General features: G+C 40.6%; 1 protein-coding gene across 1 annotated transcript in view; it reads right to left on the reverse strand.

Annotated features, from left to right (window-relative positions):
* Exoc4 (exocyst complex component 4) overlaps nucleotides 1–22355 on the reverse strand; it is a 691582-nt gene that overhangs the window by 95673 nt on the left and 573554 nt on the right. Inside the window, exon 14 of the mRNA XM_027391411.2 lies at nucleotides 16659–16837. Within this exon, the coding sequence (XP_027247212.1) occupies nucleotides 16659–16837 (179 nt within the window). The remainder of the gene's footprint in view (nucleotides 1–16658; nucleotides 16838–22355) is intronic.

Consider the following 22355-nt stretch of genomic DNA (forward strand, 5'->3'; position numbering starts at 1 on the left):
AGGAGAGTGGGGTGAGGTAGGCCCCAGCTGAGATGCCCACTGAACCCAGCTGTCTGAGGCTCTTTGGAGGTAAAAAGTGGTTAGGAGGCTCAGTGAACTCTGGTAAATATTTGCTCTGCAGACAGACAACTGAAATCTTGGGCGCCCATATACTCCAATGACACTTTTTGCTTTTTTTTCCGCCTGCCATGCTTCACTCTGCAATGACTAAAGCCGACAGAGGAGCTTCCACACAGGAAGTATGCTTACTATCCTCTGCTTCCTGTGGGACCATCCTTTCCTGCCCAATGGCCTTCTGTCCACTTCCACTCACTGGAAGTTATGTTCTAATCATGTCACATTTTCTGAGACAATTCACAGACCTCATGGAATAAAAAATCCAAACAGTAAGATCATCAGAGACAATGATAGTCGTAGGCATGGTAGAGCATGCCTTAATCCCAGCATTGGAGATGGAGGCAAGGGGAGCTCTATGAGCTTAAGGCCATCCTGCTTTATACAGTAAGCTCCAGGACAGCCAGGGCTAGGTAGAGTCCTTGTTTTGTGGGGGTGGGGGGTTGGGAGAGTGGAGTAGTGCTGTTACCCCAGTCCTTAGCAGCTTTGAGGGACTTTCACTACAGATCCTAAAGGGAGTGATTCTGAGGTCTAAATCACTAGTGTGTGTGCATGTAGTCATCTACAATTCATGCATATTTATTATGTGATGAATACATACCCTTACTGTAACAGGAAAAGAAATTATCCCAGACAAGTTAAATAGGGGGCAAATGAAGTTCTTAAATATCTTTCCAACCATGAGAGCTTTAAATCACACTGGCCAATAGCTCAAGGCATGCATATACTTAGGACAAGCAAGGTTCATATTAAGGATTTTAGATTAGAATCCATATTTCAGGTAATGCCTTTGACTCATGTAAGTTCTTGGCCAGTTTTCAGGTATTTGATTAGTCTGTTATTACAGGAGAGATACACAGAAAACTTACTAAGAGCCCTACTAAGTGTAAGATCAATTGGGCTTGGCAGTTTCTCATGGTTTGTTCTTGCTTGGACCTTTAACCTGTGGTTTCCCCTTTAAGCTATTTTTATGAAACTGAGTTGAGTATAAAGTAAACATCCAGCATCAGCAAACACTCCTCCACTTATGATTCAGGGGACATTGTGAAAGAGGGTGTAGAAGGATTGTAAGAGCCAGAAGATCAGGGACTGTACAGGGAGACTGTCTCCCGTTAGCCTTAGAAGCTATATGCTTAAGGTCTCACAGACATGACCGACCACCCAAATGTTGAGATGAACATGCCAAAAGGGATGGAGAAAGCCCACAGTGCCTCAATCCTATACAATGAACTAAAGGCAACCGAGGAAAGCTGGGAACAAACAGACAGTCTTTCCCAGGGAAGAACACACAAATTGGTTGTTCAGGACCAAATGGTCAGTCCCCAAAATATATGTACAAGTACATTATATATATATATATATTATATATATTATATATAATATATATATATTATATATATAATTCCTGTATATAATTCATATTCTTGTATATATTTATATATAATATAACATATAATATATATTCCTATATATATGAATTATATACAGGAATATATAGGTATATAAAAATACATGTATGTGTAAATCAACAATTAGTGTGAAAAGAGGCCATGAATTTGAAGGAGAGCAAGAAGGACTATATAGGAAGGTTTGGAGGGAGGAAAGGGAGGGGGAATTATATAATTGTGTTATAATCTCAAAGCCAACCAACCAGCCAACCAAACAAACATAAAGCTAAATATCCAATAGAAAATTTAGACATCTAGTTCACTAGACACTTTCCCAAAAGGAAAACAACAATAGCAACATACATGTAAAGTATGTCATAGTTAGCCTATCTCTCTGTCTTTTTTTTTTTTTTTTTTTTTTTTTTTGAGACAGGGTTTCTCTGTGGCTTTGGAGGCTGTCCTGGAGTCCTGGAACTAGCTCTTGTAGACCAGGCTGGTCTGGAACTCACAGAGATCCACCTGCCTCTGCGTCCCAAGTGCTAGGATTAAAGGTGTGCGCCACCACCGCCTGACTAGCCTATCTCTTTTAGGATCCTTAGGCCTTTTTTCTCTCAAGATACTTACCAATGGCACTTGATATATGGCCTCAATGAAGACTCTATGCAATTTCTAATATTAAAACCAGTGACATTTATATAATTTTGAATTGTTTTAGTTTTGAAACATATATAAATAATAGTCTCATGTTTTGTTCCTATGGCCCAGTGTATTGTTTCACATATTCTTAGAAAGTATCTAGTCTATACTGATAACAGAACAGGAAATATAAAGTTTAATTATAAACATTAGATTTCTTAGAAGTGAAAGAAGAAGGCATCATCCAGGAGTTTTCACTTCCATTTTTATTATAAGAGGAGACAGAGAATAATTATTTACTTGAAGGGAATAGAGGTTAGGAGGCATAAACCTTGATGTTAGTCAAATGTGCACCAATGCACACTCCACTACATATGAACTGAGTATTGAACCCTATAGGCCATAGTTCAGGAAAAATGCATGGAACACATAGATCTGGGAATGTATAAACACTATTATTGTTTTCATTTGTAAGAAAAAATACTAAACTTTTCATCAAACAATAAGGGAGTTTTGAGGTAAGCAGTAAGTAAAAAACATATGAAGTACATCTGATTCCAAAATATTAATATAGTAATCTTTCCATAGCACCATTTCTGTTACATACCCAAAAGAACTCAAAGCAGAAAGCTGGATGTTCACATACCCATTTTCATAGCATTATTGACAACAGCCAAAAGGTGTAAGCAACCTAAGTGTCCAATGGTGGATGAATGGAAAGACAAAAGATGGCATATTTATACCATAGACTATTATACAGCCTCCAAAACAATGATATTCTGAGACATATCACATGTGGATGGATCTGTATGTCTCACAGAGAATGAAATAAGCCAGTCACAAATGGAAAAGCCTATATAATTCCACTTGTAGAGAGTACCAAAACCAGCTGTATTTCTAGAGACAGAAAGGAGAATACTGGTTGCTAGAGGCTGAGAAAAAGAAATGATTTTTTTTCTTACTGTTCTTTCTTTTTAATTTTTAAAAATTGAAATATATCATTACCTTCCTTCCCTTTCCTCAGTCTATTTCATCCAACCCCCAAACTCCCTCACCTTTTTATTTAATTTACACACACACACACACACACACACACACACACACACACACACACGTATAATTTTTTGTATTTAATTTTTTAAACTGTGGGAAATATAAAAATTTACTGACAAGTTTTAAAAGATTTTTATTTAAACTTTAATCTGTATGGCTATTTTGCCTGTGTATCACTTGTGGGCCTGGTACCCTTGGTGGTCAGGAGAGGGTGAAACCGAGAAGGTAATCTAGAATTGTAGTTACAGAGACAGTTGTGCACTACTATGTCATCTGGATGCTAGGAATCCAATCCAGGTTCTCTGAAGAACTGTCAGTGCTCTTCACCTCTGAGCTACCTCTCTGGCTCCTCAAATAGTTTTTTCAAAAAAGAAAACCCATTAAACCACTTTTAAGGGCAGTTTCAGATTCACAGCAAAACTGGGCAGAAAAAAAAGAGTTTGAATATAGCCTCTGCTCTCTGTCTTTCCACAGGGGTCAACACATGGTGTTAGAGGAATACATTTGTTCCAGTCCATGAACCTGTTTGCACTGGGATTCTGTATGCTCTGTGTTTTGCACACGGATTCCCATCACTGCAGTATCAAGCAGAGTAGTGTCACTGAGCAACTGTCCTCTGTGCTTCTAGTCATCCGAAAGAAGGAACACTTTAACAGATATCTAGCTTTTCAGTTTTCAAAAGAGAAAAAGTCTGTAGACAGATGATGGTGATGCTTGTACAACTTGTACAGTTGCAAATGTACTTAATGCCCTTAAACTGCCCATTAAAGTGGCTGGAATAGTAACAATGAAGAGTAAGTTCCATTCCTAGGCAATGTTCCTAAAAGGGGAGCAGAATCTGAACTCTTGGAACTTCAAGTATTTTTATGACCTGGCAGGCTGCAGAGAAGTGGTCAGCAGGGAGTTGCATCACCCATCACTCTGGAGCGCCAGGCCCAGCTGAAGTGTGGGTGTGTTTTAACTACAGTGATGATGTAAGCTTATGCCAATTCAGATAGAACCCCTCAATGTTAAACACTCAGAGCTCTAGAGCAAAGAGGGGCCCTGGAAGTAGATGGCACATTATTTTTACAGCAGCTTCTTCAGTTCCATATGGCTTGATACACTAAAGTCAAAGTTTACAAAGTTACTCCTGAGAACTAGGGTTGTAACATCAAGCTCCACTTATTATATTTATGAATAAATATCATCTCCCACATGCCCCAGGCCCCAGGCCACATGGAATTTGAAAAGTTGTTAAACTTAAAGAGCTCAAAAATCTAATTTCAAATGCAATACATCAAAGATCCCTTGACAGTGAAGTCAAGTTAGCAAGCAGAATGGCTCAGCCATCAACGAGGAGGGTAAGAGACAGAAAAACAGGATACAGATTGGGGCATTTCTCACAAGACACTGTGGGCAAACATTGGCAGTACAGTGGGAAAGTCAGAACTAAAATGATCTCAGGAGGAAGAGAGTTTCAATAGGAAGCAGAAGAAGACAGACATTACCGTTCATTGAGTTCACTGTTTGCTAGGCACTGGAACAGGTGTTGTGCATACATTAGTTGGCTTGATCCTCCAAGCAATCCTACCAGGACTTTAAAATATAGATGACACTTTTAGCAATGGTAAGTACTTTGCCCAGTTCATCTGTTTGGATATGCTGGTAACGAAATGCAAGTCAGACAAGGAGGTACAAAATTAGGTGCTGGATTGGCTTCAGGGTTTCATGGGCAGGGCTGGGTCAATGAAGAGAAAATTGGGGCATGGTGCTTAAGAAAATGACAGCAGGTGTGTTGGGGGTGTTCTGGCCCACAGGGATGCTTATGGCAGCCATCTGTCTGTGGTGACCCGTGGTCTGCTTTCCAGAGAGGCTGATACAGCAGCATATGCAGGACTCATGGGGGTGTTTTTCCAGCACACTTCCAAGATTCCTGTGAAAATGTAAAAGACTGTTGGCCTGAGCAAATGCGTTAATTGGGCTTGTGGTGCCTCTGACCGAATGATAGGTGGTGGCGGGAGTTTTAGTTATACTTCCTTCCGGAAGCAGACTTGAAAGAAGCCCTAGGCACCTCCTGCCTCTGAATATAGTTTGAGCAAATATTTTTCTTTTAAAGCCAATTCCCAAAGTTCTTATTATCAGTATATGAGGGAAGACTACAAAGTCATCTTTATTTTGTTCATAAAATTTATAAAACTTGAAATTAAAATGTGTTTTCCTTTTCTCAGTCTTTTTGAGATGATTTCACTGTATCTGGCATCAAACTTAGTTTTTATTATTTCTCTAAAAATGTGAGAGACTATCTTGCAATGGGAAGATCCTTAGTAGGCCCAGGACACAGCACCCCGTGGAGGAAGACGTGGCCATTTTATTCTGGCCCACTATCCTAGGTGTTCTCACTACAAGAGAAGGGATTTAGGCTCAACTGGAAAGAGCTCAGGACAAAACCCTGAATAAATGACAAACACCTAAAAGTATGTGTTCTAGGTCTGGTTCTGAGTCAGGTAAAGTACATGGCTGCCTTAGAAACAACCCTTCCAGAACCATAGATGGCCCAGCTTCTCAGGATGAAAATAGTTAACATTCTCAGTAATGAGCTACACATGGCAGGAAGGCAATGTGTTTGAATGGGCATCTCCTCCTGGGTGTCAGGCTAATGACTTTATCATCTTCCTTTCAGGAACTTTCTCATCTGGAGACTGTCTGTGTTTGCAGAGATCCACTTACATTGCTTATCAGCACCACTTGGAGGTTTTATAATATAATAATTCTGATAATACCTTCCTTGCCTCGTCTTCTAAGCATACCAGGCTTTGCAATACCCTCATCTTTACCCACACACACACTGTGTGCTTTAGCAGCAAGGGAGGGATGGGGGAGGGTGGTTCCAAAGAGGTACGGGACATGCACATGCTGCAAAACAAAGAGAAAAAAAAAGAAGGGAAAACCCAACTGCAATTAAAATGCAACAGTCCTTCACCATATGTCCCAAGCTAGTTAATACAGACACTTCCAATAACTTTAATCTCTAAGTGGTGATTGTTGGAAAAAAAAAAAGAAATCAAGTTTGCATTTTTTTTAAAAGACAAGAGGAAAGAAAATGACTTGTCATATCTGGCTGGTTTAGAAATATAAAATCCAATTCTGAGGCAGCAGAGATAAGGAAAGTGCAGTGGAAGAGCCGTCAGCTTAGCAAACACTAAATAATGAACAATGCAGAGACTGTCCAGTGTGATAAAACGCTCTATTAGAGAGACTGTTTTAAATGAGTGATAATTGTGGCCTAGCCACAGTGAAAGGTTATTGAATTTTTATCTGCAGAAGAAGCTTTTGACAGACTTGCTAGAAAAGTCACCTACAAATAGCACCTTCTTTAGATGAATTTGTCCAAAGGGGTTTCCCGGCATGTAGCATCTCTCTGACATTTGCAGGTTTCTGCTTTTCTCAAGGATCAGATCAGATAGTCTGGGTTTCTAGGAAGCACTTAGGCTTTGCATCGGCTTTCTAAAAAAGTCCCCATTATTCTTCCTTTCACAAAAATTGAATTAAGTTGTTAGGTAAAAACTCAGTCAAATCCACTCAGGCCTCTGCAACCAGAGTTGAAAGTCAGTCGTTAGTGACCAGAACTAACCAGTATTAACAAGCAGCGGGGTGCCTCGGAGACTCAACCTGATACATTCCTTCTCCTCACATGAACTGGAGGTCTTTTACATTTGTCAGCATCATCTGTACAATAAATTATACTGTTAGATTTAAGCGAATAAAAAAAAACTGTCCTTGAACACATGACAACGAGTCTTTCAAAACAGGTCCTCTGGGGGCGGGGCCAGCCACAGTGTTTCGGCTTAAAAGCTGGTGCAGGGATGCCAAGATTGCTTCCCCCCCTCTTCCTTTCATGTCGCCATGTCGCCATTCAGGCAGTTCACAACAGAGCTTCACCTTGTTGCTCTAATTATACGGGGGGGGGGGGGGGGGAGGAGCAGCTTGAGAGCCGCCCTGTTTGTTTATGTGGGAAAACAGGCACACTGGTCTGGGTTCTGAGGCACCCTATCACAGGTGACTTCTAAACATCATTATTACACTCGGAAAACAGATTTAGTGACCTTTTTTTCTTTTGACCTTGGGCAAATGGCCAAACATCTGTGCTCCATGATCATACTTTGTTAAACCAAGAGAATAAAAGCTGGCCTGTTAACTACAGCTTGAGGCAGGGATGTGTGGTAAGAATGGAGGTCGATGAAGGTCTTTGAAACTATGAAGTGTACTCTAACTGTGGAGTGTCACCAATGTCATCATGCCATCCTTTGGGTCTGTTGGATGACACACATTCACACATACACTCCTCTGGCAGGCCAGGAAAGGTCTGTGTTTACCACTGATGAATGCATAAGCTTTTTGAAGCACATCCCGTTTAAATTTAGAATATTTTTCTAAATTCAGTTCTGCTCAGTGATGAAGATTCCTTGCATGAAATCAGCCAGTTCTTTCCCTTACCCCCTTCACTTCTGGAGTTCCCTATCAAGATTCATCTCTCTTCATCCAATACATTTTCTATCAGTGACAAACTTTGTGTCAAGGTGAAGAAGTTAAAAAGCATATCTTTCTCCAGTGGAGTTCATTAAGTCACAAACTCACACTGGTTCCTGGTTTATCTCAAGTTTTAAAGCACCCACGTCAGGATAGGAGCTGAGATTTAACAGTACAGTGAGTGCCTTCAGGTCCTGGCTTTACTGTTCCTCACTGCAACACTTGGGCCACTTGGCAGCCAAATTGGTCTCCTCAGAGTTATCGTTTAAGCTGCGCCACCACGGTCGCCATCCTTCCTCACTATTCTGTAGGGTGCCAGCTTAGCCAGGGGCAACTGCACCCTCTTCTTAGCCTGGGCCTGCAACTCCGGCATGCCAATTAAAACGTTTATTTTCCAACTTCTGCCTCCCATCTTTGCCAGAGATTTTCATCTATATTTATTCTTCCTGTTTCCATTTTATAGTTTTGTTTGCAGATGCAATCATTCAGCTGGTAGCTTCCAGCCACCACACTTAAGCATCCATGATATTATCATATTTTAATAAAATATTTCCCTTATGGATACAAATGTTGGCACTTCCAAAGAAATAGCCACATAACTCTAAATGGGCAGATACTTAGAACTTTGTAATTACACTGGAACACCGACAGTACTAGCCTCCTCTAGCTCTGCAATTGATAACTGCCTCCTTACAGCATGGGATGAGGCTTTGCTCCCCAATCAGGACTTGACACAAGACAAAGAACATTGCAAAACATCATTAGACTGACACAGGGAACTAGCTTAGGTCTTTGGGACAAAGAAGAAGAGCAGGACACATTCTGTATCAACTAGAAAGAAGCTGTGTGGGGAAAGGCAAATGCAACCATAATTTGGGAGCCACTCATAGTAGGAATGTCTCAAGAGTGGAGAAGACCTTATGCATTAGCATTTAGGATTACTTAAAACAAAAGGGAACATGCAAGTCCCCAAGGGTCCTCCTGAAGCTTGGCATTAATGCACAGCCATAGCATATACCAATGAGCAGCAGACAGTAGCCCAGGTGGTACTCTTTATGACACCTAAGGAAAGCATCATCTCCACTCCTAATGTCAGCAGGCAGAGTCCTACCAACCAAACACCCTGACCACAGCAGCTTCCATAATGTTCTTGTTATAAGTTTCAATGTGCTTGTAAAAATCAACACAGTACAATTAAGGCTGAAAATGAGCAAAAATTATCAGTTGGTGTTTTTGCCTCAACAAAACATAATTAGTTGTTAAGTTGGTATAACATGGAATTGCATTAGATTTTATTTTAATGAAAGAAAAGCTCATACAGAAGTATAAGGGATGTTCATTAGAGAAGCCCCAACACATTCAGAGATGGTCAGTGGGTGGGAAACTCATGAAGGAAACATGTCACCAATGGTAATTTAATTTTCTGAGTAAACAGCATGACCACAAAATTAAACAATGACTTGGAAAGTATCATCAATAAAAAAAAGAATGCTAGACATGGAGACATTAGAATGAATTAATTTTAGGAAATGATGAAGGGACTAGAAAACCTAAGTACAGGAAGATGATTAAAGAATCTGAACACACATGGGCAGGCTCAGGCAGACTGAGGCGGGATGTCTGATAACAGTGTACAAATATTTGAAACTTGTAAATACTGAAGCAAGGAAGAAATCACCACACAGAGAGTTCTAATTAAAAAGAATCAGATGCAATTAGGACAAGGGGAATTCTGGCTTAATGGTTTACCAAAAGCAAAGCTGAAATGGGACATTATGCCCTGGGACACTTTTATTTTCATTTGTGTCATGGCAGAAGTATAGCTGGGAGAACTACACCTCATTTTCGTTTGCCATCAGGGCACAAAAAGACCAAGATAGTGAGTTCCTGTATGCAAGAATCCAGATACCACTTGAGAAAGCATTGCAACCTACAGTAGGTAACATATGTACATATCCTGGTATGCCATGAAGCCATGTTGACATGTAGGTATGGTTGGCCATCCACATCACTTCTATCTACATTTTCAATGATATAATTTGGCTGGTACCTGATTCTATATGCATTTAATATGTTTGACAACTGAAGCCTTTTGTGCTAAGAGAAATCATCTGTTCTCACTTAGTACCTTCAGAAGTATAGAAAGAACATTTCAACCATTTTGGGCAACAGTCAGGCTAATAACTGATAAGTCAAAATGAGTCACTGTGCTGACTCTGTTATACATGTAAGTACCTTATCTCTGTGGCTGGCACTGCTATCCACAAAGTAGGGTCCTATCAACACCATGCTTCTAACAGCAGAACCAGCAAACCTGCTGCAAAACATTTCATAGACAGGTAGGTAGGTAGGTAGATAGGCAGATAGATAGATAGATAGATAGATAGATAGATAGATAGAGCTATAGAAATGGAGGAAGAAATGTTTAGGGGCTCTAGGTCAGTGGTTCTCAATCCTGATTGTCTGCTATCAAAAAGCAGATTCAATTCTATTACGAGCTGAGGTTGTTAGATACCTGTAGGTGTTAGCTTAACTGGACTGGCTTGGGGTGCAGCACAATGCTCAGGTACACCTTGTCCCTTGCATTGATTACCTAGTTCTCCTACTGATTATAGTATATGTGTAGTCAAGTGTGAGAAGTGCTACCCAAAATGTTTGTTTGGAAGTAGATTTTAATTCAACAGTACACATTAAAATCAAAAGACAATGCATTAAAAATGGCTATCTTAGTGAAGAGACCCCCAACATGGTTTTGTTTGAAATAATACATTTGTATGAGTCTATCAAATGCTGGTAATACCCAAGACAACTAAGTATTAGTGAGGCCCCAATGAAGTGTGCCAAGTGTATGAAGCCTTTTGGAGCCACCACTTATAATCTGCATCAATCACATCATTGTTCGAACTGGATGGCTAGTTTTGAATGTATTCAACTTGGCTCATAATAGATACATTTATTATATGTAAATTTTAAAGGTCACCAGAAAAATTAAATGGGGAAAGCCACTTTGTGGTGGGAAAGTAGAGAGTTGATCTGGAATTCAGAAGGGACTATCCAGAAAAGATTAAATGAATTGGAGGCATGGAAATTAATTTGAAAACAGTTATCAATATAAGTTATGATGATAACACAAACAATTCATGGGAAGAGAATGGCAAGACACCAGGTAGTCTTCCTTTCTAAAATGCATCTGCTCAGACTAATCAAGAAAATATCAGCTAGACCCACACATAAGGACATTCTATAAATACCCAGACAGCACCATTCCTCAACATGCCAAGGCTATCAAAGGCCACTGATGTGATTAAAGGATAACATGTATAAGAAAAAAAAATCTCAAAACAAACAAAAACAAACACACACACACACACACACACACACACACATACAAAAAAAAAAAAAACAAAAACAAAAAACAAAAAAAAAAAACAGGGAAACCGGAGGAGTAGGAGGGAGGGATTTGATCAAAAAAACACTACACAAATGTCTGACATTCTCAAGCAATAACTGCAAACAATGCATAACCACGAGGGAAGTGTAGGAAACCATCAGTCTTCATGCACTAAAGGAGACATGATGGCTAAATGTTCTATGATATCCTGGACAGGCTCCCAGGACAGCAGAACACTAGACCAAAACTAAGAAAACTTAACTATAGACTTTAGTTAATAGCCATGTGTCAGTACTGGCTCATTAGTCAAGACAAATAGTCTATCTTAATGGAAGACGTTAACAAAGAGGGCATCTGGGAATAAGGAGTATGGGGGCTCTCTGTGCTGTCTTTGAAATCTGAAGTCTAGAAATTTGAAGCCATTTTTTTTAACTTTGATAGAAGCTGACTTAAGAGCTCCATGACGGCTCTATTAGCATGACTGTGGTATCTGCCTCCCTGCCTCCTTGACAACTGTGAGATGAACTAGAGAAAAGGAAAGGAGTCAGTTGGACAACTGAGGTTTAAGAAAACAAAGAGGAAATGTGGGCCATCTCATATTGGCTGACTACAACATTAAAAAAAAAAAAAAAACAAACCAAGCAACTGAATAGCGAAACAATTAGATTACAAGAGAAGTCACCTGGGGTTGTACAAATTTGTCATGAATAAGATATTAAGTCCCTGCAACTGTGGAACATCTGCGCCTGCCATGGATGGGAGAAACAAATGACAGCACTACAGCACCGAACTGGGGGGCCAAGAAGCTGGCTCATGGGGAAAGGCCTTCCATCACCTTGTAGCCAGAGGTTTCCATGAGAAACATGTCTGCTGTAGCCAAGTCAATACATTGGAAACCTTTGTAGATTCGGGGTAGAGAGGCATATTCAAGGTGTTTCAACATCATGTTTCCTGAGATTATGTGAGCACTCACCCCTTCCCTTTTAGCATATATAAACATCAACAGAAAAATCAGCTTAGAAAAGAGAGGGGAAATAACATACATCTCTGTTGGGGTGCATATGTGATTTAGGGCTAAACAGCTCAAATAGTTATTCAGGTTTCAAGACAACCAAGAAGACATTTTGAGTATGCTGCAAGGGCAGAGTATATGAACTGTTACTGTTAAAATCAGTGGGTGAAATGATGAGCCACAACAATGTCCAATAGAATGAGCTGATGATAGTGAAGTGGTCAGAAAGAGAAAATGACATTTTAACTTAATTAAAATAGCCCCTATAGGCTGGTGGATATAGTGCCGCAAAGTGAAATATCTAGAATATATTACATAGCACAACAAGACAAAGTCTCTCAATTAGAAAATGTTTGTAAAACAAAAATAAAGGGTGACACATTAATACTGATTAAAACTCAGATGAATTTTAAAAGAAATATATGCAATAATTCCATGTACTTAAGGCATAGAAACATTGTTGAGGCGTGAGAAGAAAATGGTGGTCAAAACTAAGTAACTGAAGATGACTTTGAACTTCTGACCCTTCTGCCTCCAACTCCTGAATTTTGGGATTACAGGCCAGTGTTACAATTCCTGTTTTATGGGATCCTGGGAATTGAACTTAGTTTTTGTGCATGCTAGGCAAATAGTCTACTACATTTCCAGCCCTGTAGATACATTTTAAAGAGAAAATATTGAGTACTTATTTTTTGAATAGAATACACGAATAAAAGACTAAAGCATATAGAAAACATGGCCTCTTAAGTAGTAATTTAGCTTAAGTAGCACAGTGCAGTGTATAACCGAGGAAGCGGTAGAACCGTAATCTTAGAGATTTGAACAAAATCTAAGACAGAATGCAGGGATTCTGTGAGAAAGCAACCTGGGAAGAACATGTCCCAGAGTCTCGTTCAGGTCGATGTACCTACTTTCAGAAACTGACACATCCATATGGAGAGTGGAGAAATAAAGTCATGAGTTTATAATCAAAAGATTTTCAACAAAGAGGTAAGCACACTGTAGAAAGCACAATCTTTCCAACAGGAAATCAAGGCAAAAACAGACAACTGGGACTGCATTAAACTTAAACTAAAAAGCTTCTGAGAAGCAAAAAGTCAATGGAGTGGTAAATGGTGGGAAACATGTACAAATGTCCACCATGAAAACCCCATGCTCAGTTGGCTTGTCAACAACCCTGATGACTTGAGTTAGATCACCAGAATTCACATGGTAGAGAGGGACAGCTGACTTGTGTAAGCTGCCCTCTGACCTCATACATTTGCTGTGTGATACATTCATGTTGTGCACGCACAGCACATGAGCACAACACACACACACACACACACACACACACACACACACACACACACACACACACACACACACGAGTGCCAGAAGAGGATTCAGGATCCCCTGGGGTTGGAGGCACAGGCAGTTGTGAGCTGCTTCATCAGGATGTTGGGAACTGAACTCAGGTCGTCTGAGTTATCTCTCTATTGTCCATCTGAAAAACAATCTGGAGGGAACAGATGCAGAGAAGTTTGAGGGGAGAACACCCTCAAGAGATGGAACAGCAACCATGAAGTGTAGAAGTCCCAATGTAAAAGCAATGCTTTCTGCAGTCAGCATGGAGGGAAGGGGGAGGACCACTTTGTGCGTAAAGAAGACAGTGGCACTTAGGAAAATAGAAAAAAAAATCATCCTTGGGAATGTCATTCACTCTCATCTCCTGGACAATATGTGACCAACTATACTTTGCCACCAATAGATGATAATTTTCTCAGGAGGCCATAACATGTTTCTGGTGGTAGAGGATCTTGCTGTACTTGACTGAAGAGACGTTTAGTATGAAAATGGTTTTTGCCAGCTGTCTCTAGTCCATTACAGTTGTAATGTGAGTTTAATGCAACATGGCATTCACCACAGCAAATAGTCACCAGGGTATGGAAGGAGAAATAAGCCTGATTTTGCCCCATCTCACTGGGCATCATCTTCAAGCTTTCCAGTCTCTTGGCTTGGAAATACTTGAGATGATGTAATCTTTTGGTCTACTTTTCCAAACAACAATAAAGAGCTGTCCTTTTTTAGACACTCACACTGGTGTAGAGTCACACTGACATGGAACAATCAAAGTAGGCCAATAACAGAATCTTCTTCTTTGTTCAGATGACAAACACCAATGGGCATCTCTCTGGGAATTCACAGACCTGGCAAGTGCGGGTGAACCAGGCTGACTGCTAGCAAGATAAATCAAGTTTGCTTGGTGTTTTTTTTTTTTTTTTTTTTTTTTTTTTTTTTTTTAGCAAAGACACCCAAAGTAGTGATTACAGTTCACTTGGGTTTTGAACTGATCTTAAAAATGCTGACAGTTAGTTAAATCACTCACTGGGTGGAATAATCCCCCCAAAAGGAACTGAGAGCATGCAACTTGTATTATAAAATGGAACCAAGCACACTAGACACAGCACTAATGGGTGTAGTGGAAGAGAGATTTGTCAGAATAACAGAGATGATTAAAGACATGAATTAGACATCATCTCCACTGGGTACTCTCAGTGACATGAACACAACAGCTAAATTGAGCAATTACAAAGTTAAGTGTAACTTGGAGAGCATCTTTCTCCTTTAGAGAACAGTTGGCATCAAGTTAGCTTAGCTTGCCGGAATCACTCAGTGGCTAGCTGCAAATTATTTTATCTTGTGAAACCCTTTGGGAATGGACAAACTAGAAATGTAGCACAGTATGCCACCCCAAATAAAAATGCATTATAAAATATTAGATATTTATATATATATGCCAGGAAAACAAGCATATCCCTTCTAAACATCGTGCAGAGATATACCTGCATTCACATGAGCCAAAAGAAACCAGGTAAAGAGGCACCTAGTCCCTTTTCAGAGCTGTTGGTATTTAGCAAAGAGGAAATTAGCTCTGACTTTTTTAGAGAGAGGAAGAACAGAGTGGGCCTCAGAGAGAAAAGGGATGATTTCAGTGGCTGCGTGTGACAGATTTGTGATTATGGGATTGTAAAGTTGGAGTGGGCTTTCACAGATAGCTCTTTATGCAGACTGCTCAAATGTAATAGCGGCCCAAACTACTCCTAACAGGTACATTTCCTATTTGTACAAATTTCTGAGAGTAAACATGTGCCATTGTCTAATTAGATAAAACAATATTTTAAAATAAAAGTATAAGTGAAGAGAAAGTCAAAGCACATGACATGATTCCTACCTGCACCCTGCTTCTGTTGCCCTCCCCCTTCTGTTCCGCACCTGCTGTGAGGACCGGGACATGGTCAGCACTAGAGGGCACAAGCAATGAGCCTTCAAGGGATCTCACAGACTCTGGCTATGGGCCTGTGTTTCACAGAACAATTTATCTCTGTGAATTTCATCCACTCCTTTTCCATTTCTAGGCTGCAATTGTGGCTACTCAAAAAATAATAACATCTCAAAGGACACTGATAATAAATAACTGATTCCAAAGTTTATAGTCACAATAAACACGGGCAATTTCTTCCTAATGACCTAATGATCGCTAGCTGTAACAGGACAGAGATAATCTCACTGCTCTCTTCCTGCCAAGAGTTTGTTTTTCCTTATTTTGTTTCTATCTCTCCACTTGCACATCTAAACTTGCTTTCTTCTTTATCCACACTAGTGTTCCTCAGCCTCTCCTTTACATCATGCATTCTAGAACACTCATGATGAATTAATTAATGCTTTCTAAAAAGCATTTATTAGTGGTTACAGTGATGGCCCAGCACTTGCTGCCCTTGCAGAGGGTCTGGGCTGGGTTCTGTTCCCAGCACCAATATGGGGACTCATAGCCACCTATAACTCCAGTCCCAGGGAACCCCACACCTTCTTTTGAGCTTCACAGGTGCTAGGCATACACACAGTAAATATACACAAATGCAGGAAAACCATATATACATAAAATAAATCTTTATAAAAAGCATTTATTTTATAGCAATTAAAGTTTATGTGCCTTAAAGTTTTCTAATTATTTTTCTTTAAACAATTGGTCTTTGATAAAACAGTTCTCATTTTTTATTTCCTACCCTAATCCTCAATTTCTTACAGACCTATAACTGTTATCTTTCATCTTTCTCTTTTCCTGAATAATTGTCATACCTATTACCTCTATTTTCTATTTAAATCACTTCTATTATTCTCTTTTTAGATGCTTTTTATTAGCTTTTATCTAGGTAGAGGAAGAATGTAGCCATGCACTCAGGCTCTAAGAGAAGTTGCTAGAAGGAAGACAAAAGGAATTGCTTTCTATTCTTGAGACTCAGTACTTCCATTTTACAGTGTGTTGTGTTTATAGGGTTTAGTATGAAGCCATGAGACATGATCTGTTTTGGCTTCTCCTACTCCACAGAGGGAAGCTAAGATGAGTTCTTCCCCAGAATCTCAAAGTAAGAGAGATGCAGTATGAACAAACAGGGCTCTAACAACTGGGGCATGCTCCATTAGAGGATAAGCACACACACACTCATGTTCCAGATGGAAGTACTCAGCCAGGCTCTGCAATCACCCAGCAGTTGCCACCCTCCTGGGCACTTACTCTGGGAAGTAGAGAGGTTGGCAAAAGCTGACTTTGTTCGGCCAGCCAACCATTCCAAGCTTTCGTGCATGTTGGCCAAGGCTTTGAGGTCACTGACGTCACGGAGAATGTCTTGTGGAGGAATCAGTTTGTCACCAAGGTTCCCAATTAGAACTTCAGATTCCTTGCCAAAAGCTGCCCTGAAAAACAAATCAAAGCCACACTTCAGTTACTATTTGGGAAAGGCTGGGGACATGTTTCATTAGGTTATTTTAAAAAGAATCTGAAACAAATGAAATATAAGCAGTAATCTATGTTGTGACAGAAAAATCTAGGAACAAAGCAGTGCAATGCAGGGACCTTTTAACTCACTGGGCTTCCCAGAGCCAACTGCCTTCAGATGTTCTTAGGGTGTGAGAAAGTGACAAGGTGTAGTGAAGACTCTGGAGACCACATGGCCAGACACAGCAGGGATGACTTTTGGAAAATGAACTGCTCTGTTTTCGCAAATCTTTCTTCTAAGTGAGGAGTGGGTGGAGGGAGAGAGGAAGAGGAGAGAGTGGGAGGGCAGAGACTGCTGCTGAAATGAGAAGCCCTGTCTAGGACTGAGGTTACACACATGGTAGATATGCAGAGCTGACACTAGAGGAGGATGAAAGAGGTGCCTGGAGCCTGTTCTAAGTTCACCTTAGCAAACAGATGTAAGGGCTCTATTTAAATGCAAAACTACACTTTAAGCTCTGAGTAAATAGTGAATAGCAACATAAAATACAACAAAAAAGACTCTTCATGGACATTTAGGCACTTAAGACACAGCACTAGGATAGGTGTTTGTTCATCGTTGACAGAAAACATGCTTTGAATTAAGTGCTGTTAAAGATGTCTGACACTAAGCCATTGCTCGAGATTAATTTCATTTCAACAGACGGTTATGTTCTTAAACGGAAAAATTACAGGAGATGGGCTGATTTGGGTAAGTTGTGGCTAAAGGGGCAATAAAACACATTGGGCTGTGCATATGAAAGTTGAGTGTTGACAAACTCTACCGGTGATCTGAGAAAAGACTCTGGGGTGACTGACTCCACAAATGACACACATCCAACTAGTTTCCAAGTGACATGTAGGTAAAATGCACATTGTGCACCGGCTTCAAAGTTGGGAAACCCAGGTGTGAAGCCTTAGTGTGCTGCTTGCTGAGGGTGGGATTCGGGACTTCCCCGAGTGATCCATCGGGTGGCAATCGTACTGACTTCTTCTGAAGTAAAGTGAGGATTAGGTGAGGTGATTTTGAAAGCTTTTCATTGGGAAAATATCAGTATTCACAAAAGCAGAATATTAACAAATCCAATGGCCATCCCCCAGCAACTTGTAATGAATCGTGAATCCTCTGTTCTCATCCCCTGCCCAGGAATATTTACATGCATAACACAATGCTTGGCATCTAATAGGAATCATAACATTTTAGTGATTATTTTCTTAGGGCCACCGAGGAGTCGAGTTACTTAAATCAACTTAAGGTATGTGTTGATAAATGCACTTTAACAGGTAAGAGTGAGAGCAGTGCGAACTAAGTCTCAAGGGTAGTGTAACAAACGGAACCTTGTAGCACTACAGTCTCTCTAGAGGTAAATTATTGTGACAGAAATCACTGCTCTCCTACCTAGTGCTCATTATTCTAATCCTACCTTCATATTATTGTGGTTGAAAGTGTGCCCAATGTCAAAACATGAAACAATCTTCCTAAATTTCACAGTTCACTTGCAAATGTGGGAGTGAGTGCCATGTGATAAGAAGTCAGAGCTGCATAGGAGAAAGCTCTCTGGAGTGATCATGGTGGATAAGGACTAATTTTGTCTATTCCCTTTCTGGCATGCAGTCATAACAACTGAGCTATAGTGACTCTTCTCAAACAACAGGAGACCTTCAAAGTGGAAGTCACTGCTACAAATTATGGAGCCTAAAGGTAAGATGGTTCAAGCATACTTCGACATTACAGGTACCACACTTCATCCCCAGACAACATGCTTCTAGGCCTCATGTCAGAGAAGAGAAAATGAAGGCCTCTTTGTTTAAGCTGTGGTTATCTCTACTTTGCTAGTGGCTGCTAAATGCAATTTTTAACTGACTCGATCATCTAATCAGCATAAGTGAGATCATCCTCAGAAAACCTCCTCTATATTTTGCTGTCCCTAAAATCTAGTTACTGGGAGAAGCAAAACCAAGTCTGTCTTCTTCATGATGTGTGGCCAGAAAACATTTATAATATCTTCCCTTGGGCCAGGCTGCAAATATTTACTTTTCTTAGTGTGTCCTTACAAATCAAATTTCCAGTCCCTTAATCATCTTTGATAGATATAACACAAAAATTGTCTCTGAGCTAGGTGGTTAAAAAGCAAGAGGGGAGACAAAGAGCTTTGAAATCCAGGCTTGGAGCCATTTTTATGCATGCAGGTCTAACTCTGGTGGAATATGACAATCAAGACAAGTGTATTTATGCAGAAGTCTAATCCATGTGTGCAGGTCTGTGCGCCCCAGGCATGTCTGTGCATGCTCCCAGCACTGGATGCTGGTCCTCTTCCCTCTGGATCACTGAGATTTGCTTAACCTCCTCAGACAGGAGAGGAATAGACTTAGAAAAATACAAACTGCCTCATGTTGAATACATAGAAGACATCTCATTTGACAGGAACCCATAATCACCCCCTAACAGCCTGGAAGACACATAGAAACCATGACATGGAGAATAACTGATTGACAGCTATAACCATTTCACATACAAAATCATTCCTTTGAGGATTTGTATATGAGTCAAAGGGCCTGGTAGAAGATTTTTATGTGTTACAATAATCTTAGTGGGATGGCTAACGTTGCCTGACTGCAGATTTATTTTCTAGACTCTCTGATTTATTAAATTGTACCATATCTATAGTGTGGAGTCATTAGAAATTATTTAGTGGAGAACTCTTAATATCACAGAAAATGTTTGGTGTAGCTTATTTTTAGTGATGGTATATAGTTGGGTCAAATAAACAATTGCACGGCACACACAGTGTAATCTAGGAATCCCAGGAAAGGAGGAGACAGGAGGACCCAGGAATCACAGACAGTAGAACAAAATTAGGAGGAAGGTGGCTGGTGGCTGGACCAGCTTGTGGCTGGTCTTGAGTTGTGCTAAAGACATAACCAATGTTTCTGAAAATATCTCACAACCACAATATTGGCTACCGATATTTGGATGAGAATTATTGCCTCTTTCGAGATATGAATTTTTACAGTATTTGTCTTCTCCTTATTTTGAAAGTATATTATTTAATGAAGATATGATTTTGAATGCCATGGGCAACAGAATAATTGTGTTGAGAAGGTAAGGTAACTGGTACTTGGTAGTAACAGATCCTCCCTCATCATTGTGCAGAGATGACATGATGTATAGCCAGGGACAGAAAGGAAAACTCGCAACTCTTATGTTAAAGAACTGATCTCTAGGGAAGAGTCCCCTTCATAGCCAGCTGGCCAACAAGTTCACACAGCCCATGAAACTGAAGAAGTGTGGTAAGCCTCTTAAGCTTTTATTTTACCACACTTTCAAAAAAATCTTTAAAGACCTTGATCTGACAAGGATTCATTTAAGAGAATTTTGCCAAGAGTGTTAAATCTGTTTAACTTAATTTTACCACACAATTATAATCTTTACAGAAGCCTATCTGACAAGAATTCATTTCAAAGAATTTTGCAAAGGATGCACAAAATTGTCTCCATTTAGATCTTAACTAATTCTGTTATCTACTGAAAGGAAGAGAAAAAAATCTGCATTTTCAGCAGGCTACATGGAGTTATGAAAGAAACATCATAAATGATTTCAAAAGTGATTGATTTGAAGATCTGGGCTGCATCAGAAACGACACACACCCATTTCTGTCTCTTCCCTGATCTTTCACGGCTGCTTCCTAGTGCTGAGCACAGCTTGGTGGTAACAGCCTGCAGAGCCTGGAGCATGCTGGCTAAAGAACAAGCACCACTGTGCCCAAGGAAGAGCAAGGAAGGGCAAAGGCCCACGCTAGTGGCTATGCAGACAGACTCCTTCCTTCCCAGTCTGCCAGTTCCACATGTGACAGGCACTTTGGGGTATGGGTTGCCTTCCTTGCCTGAAAGATTTATACTAGTCCCTCTGTTAAGTCCACTCAGGGTCTTAATCAGAGTCACAGTATCTTGTTTAACACTGTTCCTGACCAAAAGTGGAACAGTGCAGACTCCAGTCCTTCCCTTCTCCAGCCATACATCCAATCATCCAGAGGTAGCTGGCAATGCAGAGCAGCGAGATGGCCTGGGCAGAATTCAGCTCTTACCAGTTGGGAACCTACTTACAATGCTGGTGTGCTGGAATACCTGACCCAAAGACCAGTCACACTATATCCCTTAACAACAAGAATACATGAGTCTGGGGATTCAGGATTAAAAATAGAAAAGATCCCTCTTCACATTACTCATGGAACTTTTGATCTTTCCCCTTTAGCTTTGGGCTAAGCCAGCCCATTGGTACCCAAGAAGGGATGCTGTTGCTGGAAGACACAACAGTGGCTGCATTTGGTTGGAAGGAGAGCTTGTCATCAGGCTGCTTTGAACTTCTCACATGACTGAACCAACTGACAGACAAAGAGATTACTTGGACACCGAGGAAGAGTGACCTGATTTTTTCAGGGAGAAAGTCAGTTGCCTCGATGCAATAGGATGGACAGATCATGTTGGATCCACAGGACTGCTCTTGGTAATTTCATGTTCACCATTAACAGCATGGTAAAGTAATGGTACCCAGACACAGGCCGGTTCAATAGGAATTCAGGTCTTTAAGGAACAAAGGCTAGAAAAAGCTGAGGCACCGACAACATGCAAGGGCAACATGGAGCTGGTGGCTGCAGTACAGGGTTCTTCCCCTGCTGTCTTGTTCTCAGATAGAAACACAACAGTGGCACCTTTGCATGCCAAGAAAGGCAACAACCATGATCGTTTCTGCTTTGACTTCATCTACTATTTTATTAATGTTGAAAGTAAGTTCAGTCTCCCTACAGCCTTGCTAAAGTTTTGTTTCTTTGTTTTTTACATAATAACCATTCTTATGGGTGTGGCATAGGGTTGTGAAGACCCCATACTTGAATGTAATGACTCAAAAGACTTTGAGTCGCTCCTGCGGATGGGAAAAGCAAAGAATAGCTTTACATGATGAGTAGTTACTCTGTACTGAGTAGAAACATGGCCTTCTAAGATGTGAGTATAAGATATGATTAAGAATGAGTATCAGATCCCGCCCAGAGCCATGACGGAATGAGCAGACAGGAGACCCACATGCAGGCCCACGGTAGACTGCCCCAGGCACTGAGGAGAAAACACAGGGCCTGCCTGATGCCTTGTGGTGCTGGGCAGATGGGCACTAATATGGTGATCAAATGTATGGCATGGGAAGACAGACAGAGAGAGAGAGAGAGAGAGAGAGAGAGAGAGAGAGAGAGAGAGAGAGAGAGAGAGAGAGAGAGAGAGAGAATGGTTCATTTCCTGTAGAGAGAACCATATCTGATGAGGTGAAAGCAGTGAGGAGAGGGCTGAGGTGGGAGGCTTGATTGCTACCAGAGCCATTGTGATGCCTGGGCCTGGGATACTGGCTCCTGATAGGCAGAGACAGAAGAACCTGTACATAGTTTGCCCTGCCCCACACTGGCTGCAACA

The sequence above is a fragment of the Cricetulus griseus genome (genome assembly GCF_003668045.3).
Source record: "Cricetulus griseus strain 17A/GY chromosome 1 unlocalized genomic scaffold, alternate assembly CriGri-PICRH-1.0 chr1_0, whole genome shotgun sequence".
Lineage (NCBI taxonomy): Eukaryota > Metazoa > Chordata > Mammalia > Rodentia > Cricetidae > Cricetulus > Cricetulus griseus.